At 52.7% G+C, this 24,290-nt stretch overlaps 1 protein-coding gene across 2 annotated transcripts; it reads left to right on the top strand.

The window, feature by feature from the left end:
* The first annotated feature begins 270 nt into the window (after positions 1–270).
* FOSL2 (FOS like 2, AP-1 transcription factor subunit) lies at positions 271–23,788 on the top strand. 2 transcript variants are annotated; one of them, XM_014850406.3, is made up of 4 exons: positions 271–1,195; positions 11,222–11,473; positions 16,454–16,561; positions 19,030–23,788. In XM_014850406.3, the coding sequence occupies exons 1-4, from the start codon at positions 1,094–1,096 to the stop codon at positions 19,546–19,548; spliced, it is 981 nt and encodes a 326-aa protein (XP_014705892.1). In that variant the 5' UTR covers positions 271–1,093; the 3' UTR covers positions 19,549–23,788. The 2 variants fall into 2 exon arrangements, with proteins under 2 accessions (XP_014705892.1, XP_014705894.1); XM_014850408.3 differs by lacking the exon at positions 271–1,195 and adding an exon at positions 1,816–2,339.
* Positions 23,789–24,290: the final 502 nt, after the last annotated feature.

Below are 24,290 nucleotides of genomic sequence, written 5' to 3'. Positions count from 1 at the left end.
AACGCGCTGGCGGTCCGCTCCCACCCCCGCCACCGCCTTCCTTCCTCGCACGGGGTGTGCGGCTGGCGTCAGCACGACCGGGAGCCGGGGCAGGGAGGGGAGCTCTGCGCCCGCCTCCTCCCGCGCCTCTTCCTCCTCCTCCACCTCCTCCTCTCCCCGGCCCCCCTCCCCCCCGCGCTCCTCCCCGCAAGGTGGAGTCTGGAGTTGACGTGAGTGAATCCACATGGTGGGGGCTGGAGAATAAAGAGTGTGAGTTGAACTCGTGCCATTGTAGTGACTCATCTCGGGCTGAGCGCAGGGGCTCGGAGCGAAGCAGCGAGCAAGCGAGCGGCGCTCGGCGGGGACAGAGAGAGGGAGAGAGAGGCGCGGACGGGCGAGGCGGGCCCGTCCGGGAGCGGGCGCCGGCGAAGGGGTGCAGGTCCGGGCGCCGGAGCCACGGCACGGGGAGCGGGGCCACGTCCCTCTCAGCGCCGGCTCAGCGTGACCCCCGCGGGCCGCGGGACGAGTGCAGGCTGCCTTCTTCCCCTAGACAAGTGTCCGAGCCGCTCCGAAACTCCGGCGGCGAGTCGGCCACAGGAAGTTTATTCTCAGCTCCTTTTCTAAAAGGAGGAAATAGAAGTTTCTCTCAGCGGGCAGCCTTTCTTTTCGCGTTTTCTGCCCTGTCTGAAATCGAGGGCCCCCCAGATCTGGCAGACGCGACTTGCCAGGCTCCTATTCTTTTTTAATTTCCAGTTTTTGATTGAGCCGGAGGTCCCGGCTGGGCTCCGGCGGCGCGCGGGGGCGGGAGGGCGCGCGCAGGGGAGGGACTGAGGGACGCGCCGACTTTTTAGAGGGAGGGACTGGGTGGACAACCGGTCCCGCGGCGCTCGTAGAGCAGGAAAGAAGTGCAGTGCGAGGCACTCGGGGGGCACTGTTCCCGGGGTGTCGTCGCCTCCCGGTCCGCGCTCGCCGCCGAGGGGGAGAAGTCCAGGAGCGACGACTAGAGCCGGAGGCACGGCCGGCAGGGAGCGAGCGCGCAGCAGCCGGTGCGCGGCCGCGGCGAGGGCGGGGGAAGAAAAACACCCTGTTTCCTCTCGGGCCCCCACCGCGGATCATGTACCAGGATTATCCCGGGAACTTTGACACCTCATCCCGGGGCAGCAGCGGTTCTCCTGCGCACGCCGAGTCCTACTCCAGCGGCGGCGGCGGCCAGCAGGTAGGTGCGGGCCCCGAGTGCACCTGGCGGCGCGGGCGGACCCCCGCCCTCCTCTCGCCGCCACTGCTTCTTTTGCTTTTTTTCTCCTTTCTTGGCTTGGCGAGAAAATACCCACGGGCCACCGTTGTGAAGTTCTGGATTTTCGTCTTGTGTTGCCCACCCCTCCTATCCCACGCCACCACTTTTTTTTTTAACTGGAGCGGGCAGTGGGCTTGACGAGCCAACAAACCCTTTCCTTCACACTACATCTCGTCCAGACAAGCTCCTGGAATTAGAGGCCCCGTTCCCGGGAGCCTGTTACCGCCTCTCTCAGGAATCCCCCCCCCCCCACCCCTCTCTCCGTGGTGGACAAAAAAATCTTTGCATCCACTGGCCGCTCCCGACATCCAGGGACCCTATTCCTGCAGGAAAGCCGTCTCTCTTCTCGTATTCTCCGTCAGTCTTAGTTAATTTCTGAAAGAGGCTGGGGACTAGGAAACATTGTTGGACTCCTTCAAGTAATCTAGTGTGAGGGCGAGGGTTGCCGCTCTGGGAATCAGGTGCGAAGGTCAGGAAGGAGGAGGTCAGCCTTGATTGGCTGGGGCGGCGCCTAGGTGCCCCGCGCCCATACGTCTCCTGTTAGGGTCGGAGCAGGAGCCTGCACTCACACCAAAAGGGGCGCCTTGAGGGTCCAGGGTATCTGGAGCAAGCACGCCTGCAGAGAGAAGTCGGGGGAAGAGATCTCGCTTGGGCTCCTGGGTGGTTCTGGAAGCAGAAAAACAACTTGTTTCTAAAGCCGTGGAACTGGTTTGCTCTGGAGGGGTTGTGCATGCGATCCGTGTGTCTATAAATACCAGAAAGGTGCTGCTGGGGTGCTTGCCTACTGCAGCGGGGCCCCGCCAGGTCTGTGAGGGAGCCGGCTTAGCACACAGGGCCACTACAACCTGAAGCCCTCCTCAGTCCCATCTGCGGAGTGTCTGGCCAAGTTGGCTGCAGCAGGAGCTGCTCTGGTAAGGCGGTGCCTTGGCGTCTAGAAGCCAGCCAGCCAGGAGGGCCTGGGGTGGGCTTCCAGGGAGGACTGGACTCTGCTGGAGAATAAAATGGAAACACAGTTCTCCGGGATCTGAAGAGGGACACCTTGTTCCAAAGTGATTCCCCATACCTGGTGAGTCCCCCAAATGGCTTCTCCGGGTCTTCCCTCTACCTCCCCTGGTCCCCATAAGCACCCACTCTAGAGAGCCTAGTCTGTGCATTGCGGGTGCAGTCAGTGCACCCCTAATAATGAGCTCTAAGGTGATGAGTTTCAAATCTTGTCCTAAAAGTGTTTGGTTTTGTTTGCTTTCCAGCCCCGTTGGTGGTTTGTATTGAATCCAAATACCATTAGGCAAAGGATTGGAGTCATTTATACCCATTCCCTCACTTTCCTATTCAACAAACCCCAAAATGTCCCTCTCTTCCTCCTGGAATCAGAAAGGGATCGTTTGATTTCTTGTCTTTTCCTTTCGTTGCCATTTCTGTGTCGGTCATCATTGAAATATTGCAGTCTCGCCGCCTGTCTTTGCTCAGACCCTGGGGCCTGGATGGGAAGTCAGACCGGACATCAGTGCCCCGATTCAATAATCTGTGTCACTAGGGCTTTGAGCCCAGGATGTGAGCGGAGGCAATTCCCTGTTTTGGAAGAAAATCAGACAGGAAACCAGTGCTAGGAAGAAGGAAGAGAACTCCATCCAGCAGAGTGTAATGGGGCCTCATTACCGAAGCAAAAAGCAGCTGTTGGCTAATTCCTAGCATGCTGTAACACATGAGGATTTTGCAATTAGTAATAACTAGTGCACGGGGTTCTCGAATATATGCCTGCCCGTTCGGCCCAGCAGCTTCCAAGCCAGAGGGACTGGCAAAGTCACGCCACTTTAGACAAGTTGTCCAGTCCTGGGGGAGGGGGTGGTTTTTTCCATCATCTCTCCAACTTTGAGCAAAGCTGTTGTGTGGTCCTAAGGACTGACCTGAGAGGCTTTTGTTACCTCAAAAGTCTGTGCTGGGACTCCACCCGATCTCGGGCTCAAGGTAACTTTATTACATATGCGATAAAACCCGTAATCACTTTATTTCTCTCAGCTTCCTTTATGGGGCTACTTTTCCGGCAGTTAGTGATGGGCCCTCCTCCTTTGTGGCGTCTCAATGGGCCAATCAGTGGACGAGTGCTCGCTGGTTTTTCCTTGGGCAAGTGGATATGATTTTTTCCTGATCTCTTTGTTTGTGGGGTCCAATGTTCCTGATAAGTTTGTTGCTAGTTTTACTCAACCCAGAACTTTCCTCCCCTCTCTCGCTTCATAAAGCTTGATCTTCACACATGGCCATGAGTTCCAGTGACTTGGGGGGGGGCAGGCAGATAACTCTTTGTGAAAACCTCTGTTTTTGTATACGGCAGGAACTTGAAGCATGAGAAATATTTCCTGTTCCAGTTATAGTTTTAATCTCAAAGGTTGGTCTTTGGTGATTCTGTTTTGTCAGTAATAGTTACATACACCTCCCCCTCCTGGCTTTTTCTTGTTGTTGTTGTCGTTTTCTCTCTCTCCTAACTTTCCTAGGAAAACACCTCCCAGATAGATGCCCTGCCTGGCTGCTGGACTATTACGGTTTCAGGCCCTGAGCATTACGCAATCCAGCCAGTTACACAAACATAGGTCATTTCATAACTTGTTTTCATCAGCTGGGCCCCCTTTTAATGAAAAAACAAAACAAAAACAAGACCCAGAACTTTTCCAAGGCTGCCATTTGTTCCTCAGATAACTTGTGAAAATAAATCAAGGGAGACAGTTCCTTTTTAGAATAAAGGAATACCAGACTAGCCCTTCTCTTCGGCAACCACCCTTTCCCAAGACACACACACACACGCACACACAAAATTCCCCGGAGTGAACTTTTGCCAACTGTACCAGGCTGGGACATTCCTCACATCAAAGAACTTTTACCAGAAATGACTGTGATTCCCAAGTCAGCCCCAATCATATCTCTCTAGTGCCCCCTACGGGACGTTCTTAGAAGAACTAGCCGGGAAATGTATTTTTCCAGCCCCAGGGACTGTTAATTTGGTGAGTTTTCCGAATTCTTAGGATTTTTCCTTTTTAATTCAGGACAAATGAATGCCACATATTTAACAGTGGTTAACTAGGAACTGCTTGACTACGAAATGTAGTTTCTTTTAAAATTTTGTTTTGTTCTGAATAAAACCTGGTTGAAAAAGGAGTGCTTTTTTTCTTTCCCTCTTCTGGTGTCTGTCTGTTCATTAGGCTGCCAGCACAATGCCTTCATATTCTCAAGACTTGTTTTCTTGATGTGTTTCTTTAGGACACTGGGAATTGGGTGTGTGTTGGGAGGCGGTCTTCAGAAATTATGGGAAGGTGGGAGGTGTATATTAAGGCTCTGGTGCTTTTTTCTTTTGCCTTGATCTTAAAGATGTAGATTACGATCAAACAGAAGGTTATCCCAGGAATTTGACTGTTCCATTGATTCTTGATGGTGGAACACAGCCTCACTTTTTCATCATGGTGAATGGGGTGAAAAAGCCATCATGTATTGTCTGAGTGGCAGTTGAATTTTCCTGACCAAAACCCTGAGTGCATTTCCATTTCTTTATTTCTACCCGCCTTATTTTTGAAGGTGAGTGTCAAGTTAGGAGCCTCATTTTTCTTTTCTATTTTAATCCAAACCCACCAGAACTCATACGTCCAAATCACTGTTGTCCCCTTCATAATTGTCTCTTGAGGAGACTAAATACTTATTTGGATGCTGTGGCTATTAGTCAGACTCAAAAGGTTTTACAACACCCCTCTTTTGGATTTGCCTTCAGCAAATTCTTTTGAAATCCTCCCCTAATAAATCTTTGTCCTTTGAAGGTGAATTTGATATTTGGAAATTATCAAAAGATCAGACACATAAAGAACCAAGTCTGACATAGAAGGTCTGGGTGGTCCGGCTGGGTCCAAAGCAGATCGTGACCCCAAGTCCTGTTGGTCTCAGTCCCAGGAGTCTGCTTGGGAGAGCAGCTGCCAAGACAGGGCACAGCAAAGCAGGCACCTTTGCCATCAATACCTTAGATTTTCTTCCTCTGTTAAACAGGAATAAAGATACCGAATTCCTGAGAATTCAGGAAGCTAACTTTCTGTTCTATTTGTTGAAAGTAAGAAAAGAAAGTAGCATCATTATTTTGTGGCTATGTCTCATGCATGTTGTATGTGGTATGTTTTGGTGGCCACAACATTTCAGAATGACGGCAGCTGCCCAGATTGAGGCGAATCTATCTGTTCCGAGCCCCACTTGGTAACTCTATCCCTCTTTGACTCACTGGGTCAGAGACGGAAGATGTAAGAGTTCCCCCGCCCAGCGCCGTGTCAGCCGTGCCATGGCCGTAGTCACTGTGCTGTGGTGTTGGGAAAGTGAGAAGGTATGCCCTTCCCGTCGAGTGCAGAGCTGTCCGGGGACTGGTGGGGGTACACAAGGGGTCCACAGAAAGGTGGAGTGAGTTCCCCAGTGCTTTGGAGTGGGTTTCTGGCTAAAAGGGTCCTGGGAGGAAAGAACTTGGGGATAACTCCACATCGGCCACTTCCTTCCTGACCTTGCTTTTGCTTTTCTTCCCTGCTGTTGTTCACCCTGGCAGTTAGGTGACAGAGGATAGCGTGTTTCTTTCAAGTGAACCTGGGAAAGAGAAGAAGGTGACAGGCCGGTCACCAGAGATAGTGTTTGTGTACTGTAAAATTTGGAGAAATCATGAGTTGTTAGCAACCATTTCCATTGTGACATAAGTGGCTTTCCTCAGATAGGAACGAAAGGTGGAAGGTGAAAGTGATGTCCAATGCAGAATCTGTGAGGACTGGTTGAAATCCATATAGAAGGCTTTGGAGAATATCCCAAGTTCATTCAGTAAAAATCTAGAGCATTTGAGTCAAACTGGACCTCAGCAGGGGTATTCTGGGGCGTATGAGGTGGCATTTCCCCTTACCTTCTCTTCCCCTGAGCCAGTCTCCTGCAACATTGGGATTTTCCTTTTCCCCTGCAGGGAATCTAAAAAACGTAGTTCTTAAGAGGAAGAACCGAGTCTCCTCCCAGACATGCACAAGTGTACCTACCTGCCTGCTGAGGCAGGTCACGGGTGTTCATGGGGTTCATGGCTTGAGCGTTTGTTGGCCCAGTCGAGAATCAGTCTGATGGAGAAATGCCTGGCCAGGGGGATGGGCCAAGAATGCAAACCCTAACTTCCATCTCAAATGCCATTTCTGCGCAGTTCAGGAGTCCCTGGGATAAGTCGTGTCCCATCCATGTCTGCAGGAAATGGGAACCCTAGACCCTTCCTTCTATTTCCTAGACCCTTCTGTAAAAGGCCATGGTTGTGAGCCTCATTTCTGAATCCAAGGCCCTGCTGCAGAGTTCAGAGAGGTCGTTTTCCCAAATCAGCAACTGCTGGGCCTGCAGGGCCCTCTCTGGCCTGATGAAGCTGAGTGGCCCTAGGGCCTTGTGTTCTGAGCTGTCTTTCTTACAGGCAGTGGGAGGAGAACACACACACACTTACTGAACAGCCCAATGGCACCCTTAAATACAGAGTGCTGCAGGATAAAGGAACTTCTGATGCCCAGTGACCCACCACAAGGCTTGTAAGGGCTCGAACTTTGGTTTCCGGGTCTGGAGATTGAAGTTAATGGGTGAGAGTCCATTCTTTGGCCCCCTGAGTTAGAGGAACAGTTCTGAATTTTTGCTTTCTCGTTTTCGCTCTTTATTCTTTTTCCCCCAGTCTGAGCATAGGAGATGAGAAAGATCCTCTAGGACAGGGGTTGCCAAACTATGGCCTAAGTATTTTTGTAAATAAGGTTTAATGGAACACAGGCACGCCTATTTATTTATATATTGTCTGTGACTGCTTTCACGCTACAATGGCAGAGTTGAGTAGTTGAGACAGAGACCGTATGGCCCACAAAGCCTAAAATATTTACTATCTGGCCTTTTACAGCAAAAGTTTGCCCAACTCTGCTCTAGGCGGTCGGTGGGGGCCGGTTTGTCCTTTTATAGGCATTCTTGCCCACCCAGAAGTCAACAGTTAAATGAGGCATTTGGAGGCTCTGCCAGGCTGGAATGCCACACAGCCATCTAGCATCTTCGATCCTGTCCCTAGAGGAGGAGCTTCCAAGGGTACTGGAGAGCCCCAGGGGAGTCAAGTGAGGTCCCGGCTCCCCTCCCCTATCCCCCCACTCCCAGCACACCCTGGGGCCAAAGTAGGGATCCGACTGCCCTCACCCGCAGCTGGGAAACCCTCTCTTGGTTTCTATTCAGCGCTAATCCGTTCGTAGAGAATCATGATTTATGCCCAACATGACATTGGACTAGTTCTTGGGTCTGTTGGCCTGGGAGAATGCCAGGCTAACTTCTGGGACCGCAAACTCCTAACCTCACTTCTTCTCTCCTACCCAGTGTCGCTTTCTGAATAATACCTTCTGAGTTGAGACAAGACATGTGCCAGATCTCACGTAAACTTGTGTGTGTGTCTCAGAGAGGCTCCTCTGGGAGACAGAAACCTCCTTTATCAGAGCCCCAGTCCCCTCTGGGGATGGGACATTGTTTTCCTTGCAGTTTAGAGCCAGCGTGTTATCCAGATGGCTTTACCTCCCTCTGAAACAAGTTGTACATGCATTTAGAGGCAGTCATTACCTACTGCCTTGTTTTTATTGCTGTCTTGTTTTGTCTAGACCAAGCCATTGCTGCAAGGAATCTGGCTGGTGGCCGGGGAGCACATTCTGTGGACCTGCCATCACAGAGCGAGTGGACTGGAGGGCCCCCAGAGAGGGGCTGAGAGTCGTCCACTTGTTCCTAAGGAACCTTAGTCTCCAGACTTTGCTTCAGGTTTTTTGCTGGCTTCCCCTAGCCTGAAACAGGTGCCCTTTTGTTTGTTGGAATGAGGAGTGAATTTCTTGGGTGCTTTCCTGAAAGGAAAGCTGACAGTTCCCCCACAGAGGTGGAGGGTCACATTAAACCATCATGTTGAATGCCTCCCATGCTCTTCAAACCCAGAACCTGACTTGGGGAGAGAAATGGAATAAAAATGTTGGGTGCTTCCCAGCAGTGGGAAGCTGGCACTTCTCCCTGGAACCACCCTGTGCAGCGCGCGCAGACACAATAATGATGCGTGATGATGGTGGTGATGATAAGGACGCCACCTTCCATTTGTTTGGAGCAGTGTTTCTCAACCCTGGCTGCACATTAGAGTCTCCTCAGGCATTTTTTAAAAATACCGTATCAGAACCTCACCCCAAACCAGTTATTTTAGAACTCTAATGGTAAGGCTGGCTCCAACATTGGTGTTTTTAAAAAGCTCCTAGAATATTCTGATGTACAGCCAGGGTTGAGAACCATGAGTGTGCTTGTATAGCTTGTGATTCCAAGTAAGTACGTATTTAATCCTCAAGACAATGCAGTGGGTTTGGTATTATTATTCCCCTTTACAGACAGGTAAACTGAGTCTTCAGCCATTTGCCAAAGGCAAAGCACTTAGTGGCTGAGCCAGGCCTCAAAGCCAGGCACCCCCCATCCCGCCCCTGCCATCCAGCAGCCCGAGAGGAACAGCTGTCTGGGCCTTAGTGCTTCTGCACGCCCTGGCCGCACCCACATGTTCTCAGTACTCTGCTTTCTCGCAGCCCATCCCTGGATGTCCCTTTGTTTTCCTTGAAGATCATTTCCCTCTTGGATCTTTCCTTCTTCACTGCACCCTTCTCGCCTTCACACACGCACACCTGTACACACTTGCTTCTTTTTTTTTTTTTTTAAAGATTTTATTTTTTCCTTTTTCTCCCCAAAGCCCCCCGGTACATAGTTGTGTATTCTTCGTTGTGGGTTCCTCTAGTTGTGGCATGTGGGACGCTGCCTCAGCGTGGTCTGACGAGCAGTGCCATGTCCGCGCCCAGGATTCGAACCGACGAAACACTGGGCCGCCTGCAGCGGAGCGCGTGAACTTAACCACTCGGCCACGGGGCCAGCCCCGACACTTGCTTCTTTTCAGTCAGCTCTTGATAAAAACCCCAGTTGTCTTTGCCTTCAGAGGTGCAACTCAGAATCCATTGCCCTGGGCAGCTCCTCTCACAGAATCCCAGAATCCACTGCGCTGGGCCGCGTTACTTACGGGATCCCAGGATCTGCTGCACTGGGCTGTGTTCCTTACGGGATCCCAGGATCCGCTGCGCTGGGTGGTTCTCTTCACTGGGTGCCCTTGGCCTGGGGCCCCGGGCAGTCTGGGAGGTGAGGTAGCCGCATTCCACCACCCAGACTGCGGGCAGACAGCTGGCAGGGGAGTGAGCGAGAAGGGGCCCCAGCTCCGTCAGCTACAGTGAGGTACTCTCAGCTTCACATTACACAAAGGAACCCAGCTGTTGTTACTGGGGTAAAGACAGTGGTGGTGGCAGCTGCCATTGCTGCTAATGCTTCTAATCCTGGTTGGTCTGACTGAGCCAGAATAGAGGGGATGCTATAGCGTCCATGCTGATTATAGCAGAATTTCGTTTGGAGCCAAACAGACCACTGGGGTCTACTGGGTGAGAGGCAAGGTATGTTAGGGACCCTCGGCAGGGATGAGCTGATGCTCTGTCTGGGGAAGTGGGTGTGGATACCAGCACTTGGGGCTGGATTTTGAAGAAGAGAGAAGCAGGGCTACAGAGGCTTGTATAGCACTGTGCTTAAGAGCTCCGGCCTCCTTGTCAGGCTGAACTGAGTTTGAATGCTGACCCCAATGCTTATTAGCCACGTGGCCTCGGGTAAGTTACTTAATCTCTCTAAGCCTAAATTTCTGTCTCAAAAATGGAGATAATGGTGGTTCTTACCTCAGAGGGAGGACTGGTGAGATCATCCGGGTTAAGCACCAGCATGGTGCCTGTCATTAGTAAGTGCTCAGTAAGCGTGAGTTACGATGGTTGTCATCACTTCACCCGCCAGGTTGGGGGATAAAGGACTTGCAGAACGTTTTTGTGGAAACAGGAATCGTCATCTGCGGAGGAGGCTTCCGTTAGGGGAGCTTTCCCCTGAAAAGCTGGAAGTGGGGGTCCTTGCCATCTCCCTCCTCCTCTCACTTTCTAGTAGCTGCCCTGAAGAAAGGTCAAGCTCAACTGCTGAGGAGCATGGCCCATTTTAGCTTTTGTACTCTGTCATCATCCTATATTTTAAATAGAATACTTCCTGCAGCATGTTCCAGAGAGCTCTGCAGAGTGGTCTGGGCATAAATTAAGAGACAAGGAGAAAACTCTGAGCTAGCAGCACCGAAGTTTCCCACAGACGCATCTGTGAACCTGGATAGACAGTTACGTAGAGAGGGAGAGAGACAGACGCAGTGTGTCCGTCCCAAGCAAGATAGAGGTGAAGGGCAAGGAGGAGGGACAAGGACAGCAAGGGGAGTCTAGCCACAAACGCTACCACTTTTCAGTCTCATGGGTTGGAGGACACTTTTTCATGGACCTGATGTCACCCTAATGGGGTCACAGCCCCATCTTGAGCCTGTTTGGAATGTAACAAAAGCGGGCACAGTAAGCTTCCTGGTGGTCTTTGTTGCTCCAAAGCTATTGGTGTGCAAATCTCAAGGTGTCCTGAGCTGGTACCTGGGGGATAATTGACAAATGGCTCAGGGGCTCGGGAGAGCTCAGGTGGGTGCCCTCCTGCAGATGTGGGCATAGCTGGCCTGCAGGGCTGCAGAGAGGGCCTGCTGAGTGTGAGCTGCTAGGGACCACATCTGTCCTAGAAGTCACTGGGATATGACTGCATCCTCCTGAGCCACCTGGGGATGGAGTTCCCCGGACACCAGTCAGGAGATGCATCCCATCTGAGGCCCCAGAAACAGTTAAGATTCCCCTGAGTCTCGGATGTGCAAGACTTGCCTGGACTTGTCCAGAGAAGCTCACCTGGTGTCCTGACCTTGCCCCCCAAGCACTGGCCCTACTCTCTGCTGGTTTTTGCCTCCTGGCTCTGCTTATCCTGTTCTGCTCAGTATTGATTGGCTCAATCACATTTTTCTCCTCGTTTCAGAAATTCCGGGTAGATATGCCTGGCTCAGGCAGCGCCTTCATCCCCACTATCAACGCCATCACGACCAGCCAGGACCTGCAGTGGATGGTGCAGCCCACGGTGATCACCTCCATGTCCAACCCGTACCCTCGCTCGCACCCCTACAGCCCCCTTCCGGGCCTGGCTTCTGTCCCCGGGCACATGGCCCTCCCGAGACCAGGCGTGATCAAGACCATTGGCACCACCGTGGGCCGCAGGAGGAGAGATGAACAGGTATAGCTCAGACTAGCGCGAAGGAACCACGTTTGTGGCTTTCAAGGCCTGGAACACAGCATTTTTATGTACCCTGGTGGGGATCAGGGTTAATGTTCTGGGAGCCCTTGGGAGAACAGGGAGCTGGGGACCAGGAGCATGTGACCCTCATCATTGGAGGCAGAGCTGGAGACCTGAGGATCAGGCCTCGCTCAGTCATCTTGCCCATGTCCCTTAGAATCTGAGTCTCAGTTTCTTCAACTGCAAAATGGGGATAATGGTCCCTGCCAGCCAGGACTTGCTGCTGCTTGAATGAGATCGCGTGTGGGAAAGCATGTTGTAAGTGATAAGGTGTCAGTGTGAAGGACTGTCAGGACCTGCCTATGGTGGTGTCCTCTGACCCTTGGCAGAGGGGCTATGTGACGAGCAGCCAGTGAACCCTGGCTGGGAGCTCTTTTGGATTAACCCTTAACTCTCATGCGGTATCTGGTACAGACAAGACACCCAGCAGACCTAGAGGGTCATGCTCAAGGCCGGTAAAGCCCGCGGTCCTTGCCATTCCTTCTCAGTGTCCCAGGCCTCCAAGTCAAAGCAGGAGCCCATTTCAAGTGCCTGAAATGCACGTTCCACAAGTGCAGTGACTCTGGGGTCTGAGGAGTCTGCTCAGCTGCTTAGCTGACTGGGGGGTGAGGGTGGGAGGTCAGGCATCAGTCTTCTTTCCCTCAAGGGGCTCAGCTTTGAGAAGGAGTCAGCCTGGTGGGGCAGGATGCCAGAAAGTGGCGGGGCCTCTGTTCTTTAAGCAGCATCTACCCAATATTCAAAAGGCCCATTGTCTATATCAACAGTAGGCCAGGGCAGCGATGGGCCCCCTGGTTCCAGAGAAAGAAACTGGAATCATGCATAATTCCAGAAAGGAGGGAATGAGCCTTCAAAGAGCCCCATCTGTCCCCCTTCACAGATGACACAGCCAAGGCCCAGACACGCCTGCCCGGGGCCATTTGGCAAGTGAGTGGGGAAGTCTGGACTAGAACACGGTTCTCTGGACTTCCTGTGCCGTGCTTTTTCTACAATTCCATGCCAAGGGAAGGGAAAATACTTTAGTAATGGAATTCCTTTTTCAGATGAAATGTTACCTGGAGAACTGCTCCAGTTACAGCATTGGAACCTCCCCATTTCAACCACTGTCCACCTCCACTCTGGCATCCCTTGGCCCACAATGTTCCAATACAAGGACCTTGCAAACATGGTCCCAGTGGATAGTCAGGGGTCCAGTGCCAGTAGTCCCCAGGATACTTAGAGTTACAAGGACTGCTGCTGCAAGGAACCAGAAGCTTTCACAGGAGCCCTGTTCCTCTGAGGACAAAGCTGGGCCTTGTATCTGCTATGTGCTGGTTTGTTCTGTTAGCAGCAGGCCCCAGTGCAGGGTGACATGGGGAAGTGTAGGTAACAGACACTCACAGGTTACAGCTCACGGCTGCCATGGAGCTTCTGCTGCTGTGGCAGGGGGCCAGTAGTTCCCCTCACTGTTGCTGTCCACGACTGCAGTTGTAACGATCGCAGGAGCAGTGACCATAATGTCCTTTATAAATATGCTTCCTTCGGGGAGTCCAAGGTGCCTAACTTTATAGTCACTGATGGGCTGGATTCTCCCTGTATGTGAGTGACCCCCGAGCAAGAGCCAGGCTCGTGAGGGGCTCTTCTGGGCTAGCAGGACAACAAAGCAAGATGTGCTGGACACTCTTCCTCCTTTTCTGGGCCTAACTTACACCAAATTTAGAAGTTTATATCTGGAAGAGACGTTGGAGACCAGCTTTTCTAGTTTTCCCTCTGCACCCATTTTACAGATGAGGAAACTGAGGCCCAGAAAGGAGAGGGCCCTGTCCAGAGTCACACAGTGAGTTAGTAGCAGAGCCAGGACTGGAATCTGCCTCACTGACCTTCAGCCCTGTGGTTTTCCCATCACAACACCTAGGTGTGCCCTAAGACAATCCGTCTGGAGAATTTCCTTCCTTTTTTTGAGAGGGAGGGAGAGAACCAGGAGCATTTTATCCCACTGACGTTAGAAGTTCAGATGATCATCCGGTAGCGTGGAGGAAGCTGGGCGGTAGCGTCCTAGAACCTGGGCTCTTTGGGTTCCTAGGCCTCGGGTCTTTTCTCTGAAGCTTACTTCCGCCTTCGGGACCTCCCCCAGGGGGAGGAGCCTGTTACCAGGAGCCAGCCTGGTGCCTCACTGTCGTCCTCCTGCCGGAGGAGGCTCCCTCTGAGGCCAGTGTCAGTGACTGAGGAGGCAAGGAGGGGAGGGTGTGTGGCTTGTGGGTGAGTACGTGGTGGTGCTGACACACTCAAGCTGTAACCATGTTGATGTCACTGCCCCTGAACACTTCCTATGCTGACAGCTCCTTCAAGTTGCCCCACACCTCACCAGATAGGGGAGAGACTTCTAGGCTGATCAGGAGGGCAAAAGTTGTCCAGAAGCTGCCAAGGGGGAAGGGGAGGCCAAGGTGGACCACGACCAGCTCTCTGTCTTTTCTGCCCCTCATCAGTGGGGGATGAGAGGGGCTGGCTGGGCCTCAAGGGGAGCCTGAACCCAGGACTGCAGCGAGGCCATCAGGCCCTCCTGGTAACTCTGGTGAGTTCGGGTTGACAGGTTTAAGAGCAGCAAGTATTCAGGACCTTGGCCAAGTGGCCTCGTGACCTCAGCTGGGCAGCTGATCCCCACACAGAGCAGGTTCCTGAGTCTGTGGACTCTGGGTTTCCAGTCCACTTGGACTCTCAGGACTCAGAAAAACCATCAGAGAGGAGACCTCTGAATTGGATCTTCTTCTTTCTAGCACTTTCTAGTTTAGAGAGGGCTCTCCTACTGCATCTCAGCTGATCATCACAGAAACTTTGTGGAGGGCCAAGCAGGTCTTATTAATCCATTTTACACATGGAGAATCTGAGGCTCAGGAGTTCGGTCATTTGTCCAAGGCTGCACAGCCACTGTATCTGAGTGTTGCTCCCTGTCTGCCTGGTGTCTGTCAGAAGAGAGGGTGTGGAGCCTTTGGCCCTCCCCGGGAGACCGCCGACTTCAGAGGCTGGGACTGAGGATGGGGCTTAGAAGGGAAGTGGAGCCAGGATTCAAATTTGGGAGCCTAAGATCAGGTCTTTGGAAGCAACCTGAAGACTCACAGGGATGTTAACGGCTGGACAGGCTCCGTGCGCCCCACCTGGAGGCCGCTGCAGGGGGCAACGGACACAGTGAGAGAGGAGCCCGTGGAAAGGGGAAGCTGGGCCCTGCTCTTCATCCCAGTGAGGGGGGCGCTGTAGAGGAGGTGATGGAGCATGATCAGGGTGTCCTTGGAGTGAAGGAGGTCCCCAAGGCAGACGCAAATGAGCAGGAGCACGGCTCAGCCAAAGCCTGGGAGGCAGAGATCTGAGATACCAAGAGACCCTGGAGGTCTCCCCAGCCTGCGGGGCTTCCTGCCTCCCTCTGGGCTACGTGCCTTGATTGTTGGAGGAGGATTTGAAAGTCTAAAAGATGTGATGAGCTTCTGTGTGCTCAGATGGCCTGATGCCTTAGAGAGACTTCAGGTCTGAGCAGTCGACTGACACGTTTTTCCTGCCAGTGTTTGGAGCGTTAGATGTGGGTTCTGGCACCTTGGGGCCATGGGGTCACCTCAGTGTTCACAGGGATGAGATTGTCTTCTCCGATGCTCTGCCTTGCTTTGCTGTTCAAGACGTCACAGCAACAGGGCGGCAGGGAGCGTCCTGGGGACTGTGACCTGGGCCCAGCCAGGGGAGTGGCTCCCACCGTCATGGGGTGGCCCGCAGTCAAGGCAGCTTCCCTCGATGGGGCAGCTTCTGTCATCTCCTCTAAAGAATGGCTTTGGCTTTTTTCCCATGTATCCTTTGAAGGCAGGACCCAGATCTTATTCTCCTTGGAATCTTCTAAGCCCCCAGCCCAGCACTTGGTACAAAGTAGATGTGCTGTTAATGTCTGATAACGGAATGGGAAGGTCTTTGCTCTTGAGTGGTTTTCTGCCTTGGTCCACAGCCATCTCCTTGTGTCTCCTCTGCCTGCGAAGAGCACTGGGGTCCCAGCTCTGGAGGGCTCCACGTAGATACAGCATCCGCCCTGCTTGCTGGAGCAGCACTCTTGCCCTGGGGCATGAATCACAGGCCCCTCACCAGCCTCAGTGTAAGGAGCTGGATTGTAAGCTCATGGGGATTCTGTTTGTTTGGTTCACTGATAAATCTCAAACCCCTCCAACCTGCCTGGTGCATAGAAGTGCTCTGTTGTTGAGTGAATGGATGTGTGGGCAGCAAGATTTAACATGTCTGAGGGCTCCTCCTCCTCTTTCCCATCCTCTCTTGCCTCAGGCTTTACCAGGCACACTGGTGAGTCCTCAGGTTCAACCGTGAGCAGCTGGCACTTGAGGGCTGGCAGAGGAGGCCGGCAGTGGGGTGGCATACTTGGACCTCCCTCTGGCTGCAGAACATTCCCCCCGGGTGGTTCTTACTCTGGGCCCAGCTACTTAACCAAATGGGGATCGTGAGGCTTGCAGAGCAGGCAGAGTGATGGGGAGGAGTAATTAGCCAGGGTTTGGAAGAAGCTGCTTAAATGGGTGGGGCCAGGCCTGGCTGACACAAGAGGACTTTGGGGGAAGCAGTCCCAGCTCCTCTTCTCTGACCTTGGCGCTGAATCAGGGCTGACATGACAAATGCTGCCATCACACTTGGGCTGGTGAGTCCCTGACCCATCACTGCCCTCTTCTCCCGTCGAACACAAGACATCACCTTCCAGGGTGGGTTCAGCTCTGAGTGCCCTCCCAGGAAGCCAGACAGCAGTGAGCTGCGTGTTCTGGGACCTCTGAGCCTGGCCACACTCCTCTTGTCTTCCTGCCTCCCTCCACAGACCCACAAGGGCTTCTTGCCCTACTTAACATGCAGTTAAAAAACCCAAAAAGCTGGTGAACCATTTACCTGAACCTAATTGTGATCCTTGACCTTGGCCTTTAGCTGTCCCCTGAAGAGGAAGAGAAGCGTCGAATCCGGAGGGAGAGGAACAAGCTGGCTGCAGCCAAGTGCCGGAATCGCCGCCGGGAGCTGACAGAGAAGCTGCAGGCGGTGAGGAGCTGTGTGTGGGGTGGGAGCACTCCTGGGTGGGCTGGAGCAGAGTCCCAGGGCTCCTGGCCCTCCCACCTCTCTCCTTGCCCACTAGTGGCCTAAGATGAGTCAGTGGAGACAGAAACATTCCTTCCTTTGGGCACATGGCTTAGCATTGCCCTGAGTAAGGAAAAGAAGAGAGGGAGCAAGTGGCCTTTGGCCCCAGCCTGTGCCCAGAGAGAGAGACCTGGACAGCCTCTTCAGGGCCAGCACTGTTTCTCACTCAGGGTCTGAGCGTTCCCTGCTGTCAGACCTGCTGGGGCTCCTGGGTGAGGGGTGGCAGAGAGTATGGACATCACCGGGCTGCAGGAGCCAGGGCAGGCCCAGATGTGTCCCCTCCGGGGCTACTTCCAAGGTTCCAGCCACTCCTGTGCCTGCCACCAGCAGTACTGGGCCAGCCTAGCTTAAACAAGCTGGTCTGCGGAGGGAAGACCTGCTGTCTAGGCTCCCGCACCTCTGCAGGCGTCCTGATGCTCTCTGGGTCTCTTGGGGTGGGCCATGTGCCAGCTGAGTGGTACTGTCTTGGGATTTTCTCATATCCTTTAAGGACAGAGGGTTCCTCACCTCTGCTGAGCCTGAAGCTGTGACCTTGGTACCTCATTCTGCCCTTGTGAGTCCCTCTCCCCTGCTGCCTGATTGCCCATTTCTGGAGGCCCATGACCCTGCCCTTCCCTCTCAAAAGCTTGACCTGACTGATGTCACATAAATCCCTCCAGAGCCAGCCTTCCAGGATGGGCCATATGCCATGTGGAGGAAGCCTGAAGCCAGGACTGACTGTCCTGGGTGGAATGTTTTCAAAGTGAGATGAGGGAGACTCTGCCAGTGATCCCTATAGTGGCCAGGCAGGATGTGGCTTTAGAAAGCACAAATTACCTTGCACATCCCATCGCTTTATTTAATCCTCCCAGGTGCCCTGCACCTGTGTCGGCTTCCCTTTGTCCATCCTGGAGCCCTCGCTCTTGGGTATTGAATGTGCACTGTGTGAATTCCGTGATGCCTGTAGGGATGTGCCATGGAGACGTTAGTTAGAGACGGGCAGGATGAGTGGGAGTTCTCTGATGCCAGAGAGGTGGCTCCATTAGTGACAAGCTTTCCTCGGGGAGACTCCCCAGGAAAGCCGGCCCCACCGCTGACCTTTCAAGGAGCCAGGCCCTCTGGGTCTGCCCAGGGTGCTTCCTTACCACCAGCCCCAGAAGAGCCCCGCCCTCCGAGGCCCCTCTGCTTTCCTCCCTCCCTCCTCCAGAAGCCTCACACCCTTCTCCCCCGCCTCCCCACCCCCAGCCCAGCCACCCAGGCCCCTGAGCCACATCCTCCACAGGAAACCTCTCATAAGCTCATGACGTTCATCAGACCCTTGAGACAGATGGAAACTTTTTTTCACTCCGGAATATGCTGTACTCTGCTTAGTGAAGCTCCGGCCTGTATCATCTCATTCTTGAACAGGAATCTGTGTTAGGGAAAAAGTTGCGAGGAGGCTGGTGACACACACCTTTCATCTTCCATATCTACTCCCTCCACGTGCATTCACTGCTTCTCTGGCTTTGTGTGAAAGGTGGGGGCTGAGGTCCTTGCAGCGGGACCCTGCCATCCTCACATGCCTGCTCAGGCTGCCAGGTTCCTCATCTGTTAAGTACAGATGCACTGAATGTTCTCCCAGGGTTCTGTGAGTCCTGAAACATGTGCTTCAGACACTAGAGCAGAAAAGGGAAGAGGGGCTGGGATGATCCAACCAGGACGGACGGAGCACTTCCTACCAGCCAGGCACGGTCCCAGGCTTGTGCGTGCAGACAGTCTCCACGGTCGTGCAGCTTAGAATTTAGCATGTATGCATCCACAGGCAGGCTTCATGTGTGCTACCTGCCTCTAAATCTCACTGTTACTCACCCCTTCAAGGGTGCCTGGTGGGGATCCTGGCATCAAGTCAGTCAAGCATAGTAGCATATGGATTCTGGAGTCAGATACACTGGGGTCAAATCTGGGCTACCCCACCTGCTTGCTCTGTGACTTTGGGCAAGTTACTAAACCTCTCTGAACCTATTTCCTCATCTGCAAAAGAGTTAATGATAATACCTGCTTCAAGAAACTGCTAGAGGATCAAATGAGATCCTGCCTGTGAAATGCTTAACATGGTGCCTGGCACAAAGTCCGCACTCTAACATGGTGGCTACGATTTTTATTTCATGTCTGCTCCAAGCCGGCTTTCCTCCTCTCTCCATCTTGAGCTTTAGAAATAAAAGGACTTTTGAGTCTCCAGATGACTCAGAACCGGTGGGCTCTGGCCGGGTGTGTGAGCTGGCTGCTTCCATCGTTGGGCCTGAGGACATTGCTGGTTTTCCCTTTCTTGCCTGGATTTGAACTGCCCCCCTGCCCTTTCCCTAGCAGGTCCCTGGCAGGTTGCTGTCCCTTACTCACCTCTCTTCCCCCCATAGGAGACAGAGGAGCTGGAGGAGGAGAAGTCAGGCCTGCAGAAAGAGATTGCCGAGCTGCAGAAGGAGAAGGAGAAGCTGGAGTTCATGTTGGTGGCCCATGGGCCTGTGTGCAAGATCAGCCCCGAGGAGCGTCGATCGCCCCCGGCCTCTGGGCTGCAGCCCCCGCGCAGTGGGGTTGGCGGAGTAGGTGCCGTGGTGGTGAAACAGGAGCCCCTGGAGGAGGACAGCCCCTCATCCTCATCAGCAGGGCTGGACAAGGCCCAGCGCTCCGTCATCAAGCCCATCAGCATCGCTGGGGGCTTCTACGGGGAGGAGCCCCTGCACACCCCCATCGTGGTGACCTCCACGCCTGCCATCACTCCGGGCACCTCAAACCTCGTCTTCACCTACCCCAGCGTCCTGGAGCAGGAGTCGCCCGCGTCGCCCTCTGAGTCCTGTTCCAAGGCTCACCGAAGAAGCAGTAGCAGTGGGGACCAGTCATCAGACTCCTTGAACTCCCCCACTCTGCTGGCTCTGTAACCCAGCTCCCAGTGGGTCCTCGTCACTGCCTCCTTCCCAGGGACCAGCACCTTCAAGTGCTCCAGGACCATGAGGGCAAGAGGGGGACCCTGCCAGAGAGCTTCCTGGCTCTGGGGAGACCCAGGTGGGATTTGGTGGGGAGGCATCGGAGGACTTGGATATCTCTTGGAAGTCATGGGACCTCTTCCCTCGTTCATCTTGCAAAGCAAATCCTGTTTCTTGAAAAGCTTGGAGGACTTGGTTTGGTGGACTCAGGCGTCTCTCTGGCTTCTGAAGAGCCTAAAGCTGGTGTGGACCGTTCCTGTCCGTTTGTTACGCTATGTCTCTGGAGTGATGGTGTCCTTCCCCACCCCACCAAGCATGCTCAGTGCCTTTTGGTTTCACCTTCCCTCTATTTGCCCCTTCCTTCCCCTAGTGTCAATTTCACTGCTTCTTGGTTTTTATCAAATTTGCCATGACATTTCATCTGGGTGGTCTGCATATTAAAACTCTTCATTTCTGGAGATGGCGCAGCAGGTGACTCTTCTACTGGGGCTGACTTGTCCGGAAGGGGACAGTCAATGTGCAATACAGAACCTTCCCTCCCCTGACACTCCCCGGTCCACCACCATCTTCAGAACCACCAGCAGGGCTCCCTGAGCTCACAAGGAGATGCCACCATCACTGGGAGGCTCAGAGGACCCTTCCTCCCCATCCTCAGAGACGGCTCTTGGAGGAGCGGCTTGGCCAGAAGATGGGGTGTGAGTGAGACAGCCGGGGCGTGGGTTGGGTTTGCCAAATGCCTAATTACCAGGCCAGAAATAGTGGCAACAAGCCACATGGGTGTCCTAGGCAGCTTCCTTTCACCCTGTGTCTTGAGCAGGACGTCTCCTGTGATTACTGCCTCGCCATTCTGCCCCTGGATCCTTCTCTCCAGACCAGGGAGGCGTCCCTCTCCAGGAACCATGCATCACTCCAAGTCCCTGCTGGCTCCGCCCTCCCCCACCCTGGCTCTCAGGGTGATGCCACCCATGGAGATTTAATGAGCGTGGGCCTGGACCCTCCCCAGATTGCTGCCCGGGGGCCCCTTCCCAAGCCTCAGAGGAGCCTTTGCTGTGGATGGAGAGGCAGAGGAGCGAGGAGGAAGGCAAGTGGAGTGAGATCCGCCTCACAACAGCCCTGGCTCCTGGCTTGCCCTGCCCTGGCTGCCTGGGCCTTTTCTACCCTCTGTGGGCATCTGCTGCCTGATGGATCAAGTGCTTTCTCTTTTGTACTGCACTCCCTCATCCCATTGTGCTCCTCGGGTCCAGTCAGCCAGCTGTGAACAGCTGGCCCAGAGCTGTTGCCATGGCTTTCGGCTTATGCGCCATTCCTGGGGGCTGCTGAAGTCGGAGATAAGATGTGTTGCTTCCCACTGCAGGAGAGTTGCCCCCTCCCCACTGGGTGGGAGTAGGGTGGGGAAGGGGTCCTCCCGGCCTCCCTCGAGAGCTCAGCATAGCTCAGCGTGGTTCCTGCCTCCCACTGCTCTGAGCCTTTTTCTCCCTAGGGCATAGCTCCTGCTGACCTTCCAGAACTGGTCCCTGTTGGGCTAGTGCTCTGAGGGAGACCCTGCTGTTGTGGTTCAGCTCTAGAGATCATTGTATGATAACTTAAAACTATATAGATGTTATTTAAATCAAACCCAGTGGGGCTTAAGTTGCAAAGTCAGACTCGGGGAGAGTGGTGATGCATTCGCTCACCTGTTCCCTGCACAGACCCAGGCCTCCAGTGCTGGTCCTTATTAATGTCCATCCTCCGCTTACCATGCACCAGACACATGGAATGGGACGGCGGGTGCTTAAATACGCAGCCCGCTATGACTGGGAGTGACATGGGGAAGGATGGGCCACGCAGAGAGAGGAGATAAAAAAAGAAAGGATTTTGTCCAGAAATACTTAAAAAGTGTTATTTCCCACATTCTTCCTGGTTTCCCAGAGGTTCTGGGAGGGGCATACCTAATAAGACTGGGTAGTTGGGTTTCTGGCTTCAGATTAATCAAAGAAGCAGAAGTCAGCCAGGAGTGGCAGGAGATGGGCAGAGAAAACGGGTGTGCTCAGCGCTGAAAGGTTTAATCATCTCAAGAGGTATTTGTGGCCAATTGGGAGCGATTTGCTTCTTTGTGCATCTATATATATATATATTTCTTAAATGAAGCTGCTTTCTGGTGTTTTATTTCTAAAAATCCCTTTATGCCCCACTTTGCACAGCGCTGATTCCAAGACAGGTCACAATCTGTGACTTAGGCCAGACTGGACATTCCTGACACAGAGTTTGGCTTTAGTTCAGGTTTCAAGCTGTGTTGGCTTTGGGACCGGCAGAAGGCAAAACCCCAGCCCCTCCCCAGGGCTTTGGAGGTCTCCAAGCTACGTCCCCATTCAGGACCCTCTGGCTTTGTTTTCCAAGGTGGTTTGGCTTCCCCAGAGCCTGAGATGGTTTGGGGAAGGCTGAATATCCACACCTAAATCACGTGCATATCCTCAGTTACTTCCTTCTGGCTTGTTCTCCAAGCTCAGGCACACGCACACCCTTGCTCCGGAATCGCCGGACACCAGGCTCGCTGCTTCCTCCTCCGTGGCTCCAGCTAAGGAAGCAGCTGCAGTGGGGGTGCCTCTGTGCTTGGGCTGGGAGCTGCTGTCCTTCCCCTGTGTCCCCAGCCGTTAGGCAGCTGGCGTGGACTCCAGTTGGGCTGCAGGCAGCTCTGGGACAGCATAGGGCAGGCACTCCTTGACAGGCTAGTGTGAAACACACAGTCCTCTTGGCCACCTGGCTGGCCTCTCTGGGCACAGTCCTCTTCCTGGCCCGGTGGATAGGGACAGCTGCTGACACAGGAAAGAGAGGAGATCCCATGTGAAGCTTGGGAAATTGCCGGAGCCAACTCAAAGCAGAGAATTCACTAGGGAGGTCTTCAGAAAGAAAGCATTGTTCTGCCTGTGTGAAAGGCCAGGTGTGTCTACGGTGGCCAGTCACACGAGTGTCTCAAAACCAAGAGCCATCAGAGGCTGCTGCTTCCCTTTCTCAGGCTTTGGGGAAAGGAGTCTTCTCTCTGCTACCACTAGGCTCCAAGCTTCAGGGTGGGTGGAACTCTATAAGCATTGGGACTTTTCTCCCCTTTTCTTGATGGACCAACAGTGCCCCATGCAATCTCACCCTTTAACTTTCAGGTTGATTTCCTTTCCTGGTCAGACATCTGCGTGGCCCCTTTAAGAAGGAAAAGAATAAGCACCTACTATGTGCCAGGCACTTTTATATATGTCTACCCTCTTTAGGATGAGACTAAGGGTTGAGGGCATTCCTTATGAAAGGTCCCTGAATAATGGGCAAACAAACACACCTGGAGGTGAGATGTCTTTCTTCAAAGATCTGTGGCAACATTGCCTTCACTCCGAAGTTTGTTTCAAAAACTCATCCCCTACAATTTCCTCTCACCTCGGAACTTCTTTCCCCTCCACCTTGTGATGTGCTCCTTTGCGCTCCTCAGATGGTTGGAGGGGTAACCACAGTCCTTATAGAATTTGTGGACCAATAGGATATGGTGTGTGTAACTTTCTTTTAAAAACATGAGGGGTCTTACTACTTTCTGCTTGTTGAGTCTTCTTGGCATTCATCTGAAAAGCTAGCATCTCACTATTTATTGACAGGTTGGGGTGTGTGTGGTGTGTGTGTGTGGGTGTGTGTGGGTGTGTACATTTCCAGGTGTGTCCACGTCCTCCTGCTGCTTTTAAAAAGGAAGCCCAGTCATCGCACTACTCATTTGATATCTTCTCATGCTTCTAGTGTTTTAGCCATCCGTCAATAAAGGGTTTTAATTTTCCAGTGCTCACATGTTCAGGAGGGGCTGGGTCAAATTTTGAGTGGGGTATGGGAAGGCGAGGGGGAGAAGAAATTGACATTTATTTTATTATTTATTTTAAATGTTTACATCTTTGTGTTGTACCAAGACCGAATAGAAACAGATAGCATTAAAATATCCAGTTCCTCTCTCCCTCTCTTTCTTCTTTATTATATTTTTTTAATTTAGGCTAATGATGCTTTTTTGTTTCTAAAATGATTTGTGACTTGTGCTGTATAAACTGTATGAAATGGTTGTTTTTAAAGATGGATTGTCATTCCTCTGGGGACAGTGGTCACCAAGAAGTCTACATTGTAAGAGAACACAACGAAAGATCCTACACTGTTCCTCAAAAACTATTTTCTCTGTGTGATTAAAAGTTTATTCCATTTATTTTAGTTTGTGATTACTTGATGTCGAGGAAGAAAATATTCACTTTTGTACAAAGAATAGGTGTCAGGGTGTCTTTCCTCCAGTGGGACATGTATATATAGCATTTTGGTATATAGTGGAAAATCATAAGCTTCGTGCTTCTGTATTTGAGATATGTCAATGATGTGGCATCAAGTCTGCTATAAGATCCGGAGGCAAACAAGTTGTACAAGATTCCTCTCGCTCTATGGGGAATTGAATTACCTTTCTGAGCACCCTCCTTCTTTTTTTCAAGTATTGGTGAAATGGTTGCATTGGAAAGGCTTCTAAATACGCCTCTCCAGGCAGGACCGTGAGTTCAAAAATCTTTGTACAGGTTTGAAAATTGAGGAGTCGCTCTGCTCTGAAGCATCTCTGGTGGTGTTTTTTGTTGTTTCATTATTTTACGGTAATACAAGCCTACAGTATTTGCACTAAAGAAAGCTTGTTAGAAAAAGCTCGCTGCTATGGAAGAAAGAACATA

Source organism: Equus asinus, chromosome 6 (genome assembly GCF_041296235.1).
Source record: "Equus asinus isolate D_3611 breed Donkey chromosome 6, EquAss-T2T_v2, whole genome shotgun sequence".
Classification (NCBI taxonomy): domain Eukaryota; kingdom Metazoa; phylum Chordata; class Mammalia; order Perissodactyla; family Equidae; genus Equus; species Equus asinus.
Note: the sequence above shows the minus strand (reverse complement) of the source record. Positions and strands in the feature narration are given on the sequence as shown.

Bases quoted from the DNA above. Each gene is read 5' to 3' on its own strand.
- FOSL2 (XM_014850406.3), top strand. From the start codon at position 1,094: ATGTACCAGGATTATCCCGGGAACTTTGACACCTCATCCCGGGGCAGC. The intron at 11,474-16,453 runs GTATAGCTCAGA...CTTGGCCTTTAG, and splicing joins GCAGGAGGAGAGATGAACAG to CTGTCCCCTGAAGAGGAAGA. The intron at 16,562-19,029 runs GTGAGGAGCTGT...TTCCCCCCATAG, and splicing joins TGACAGAGAAGCTGCAGGCG to GAGACAGAGGAGCTGGAGGA.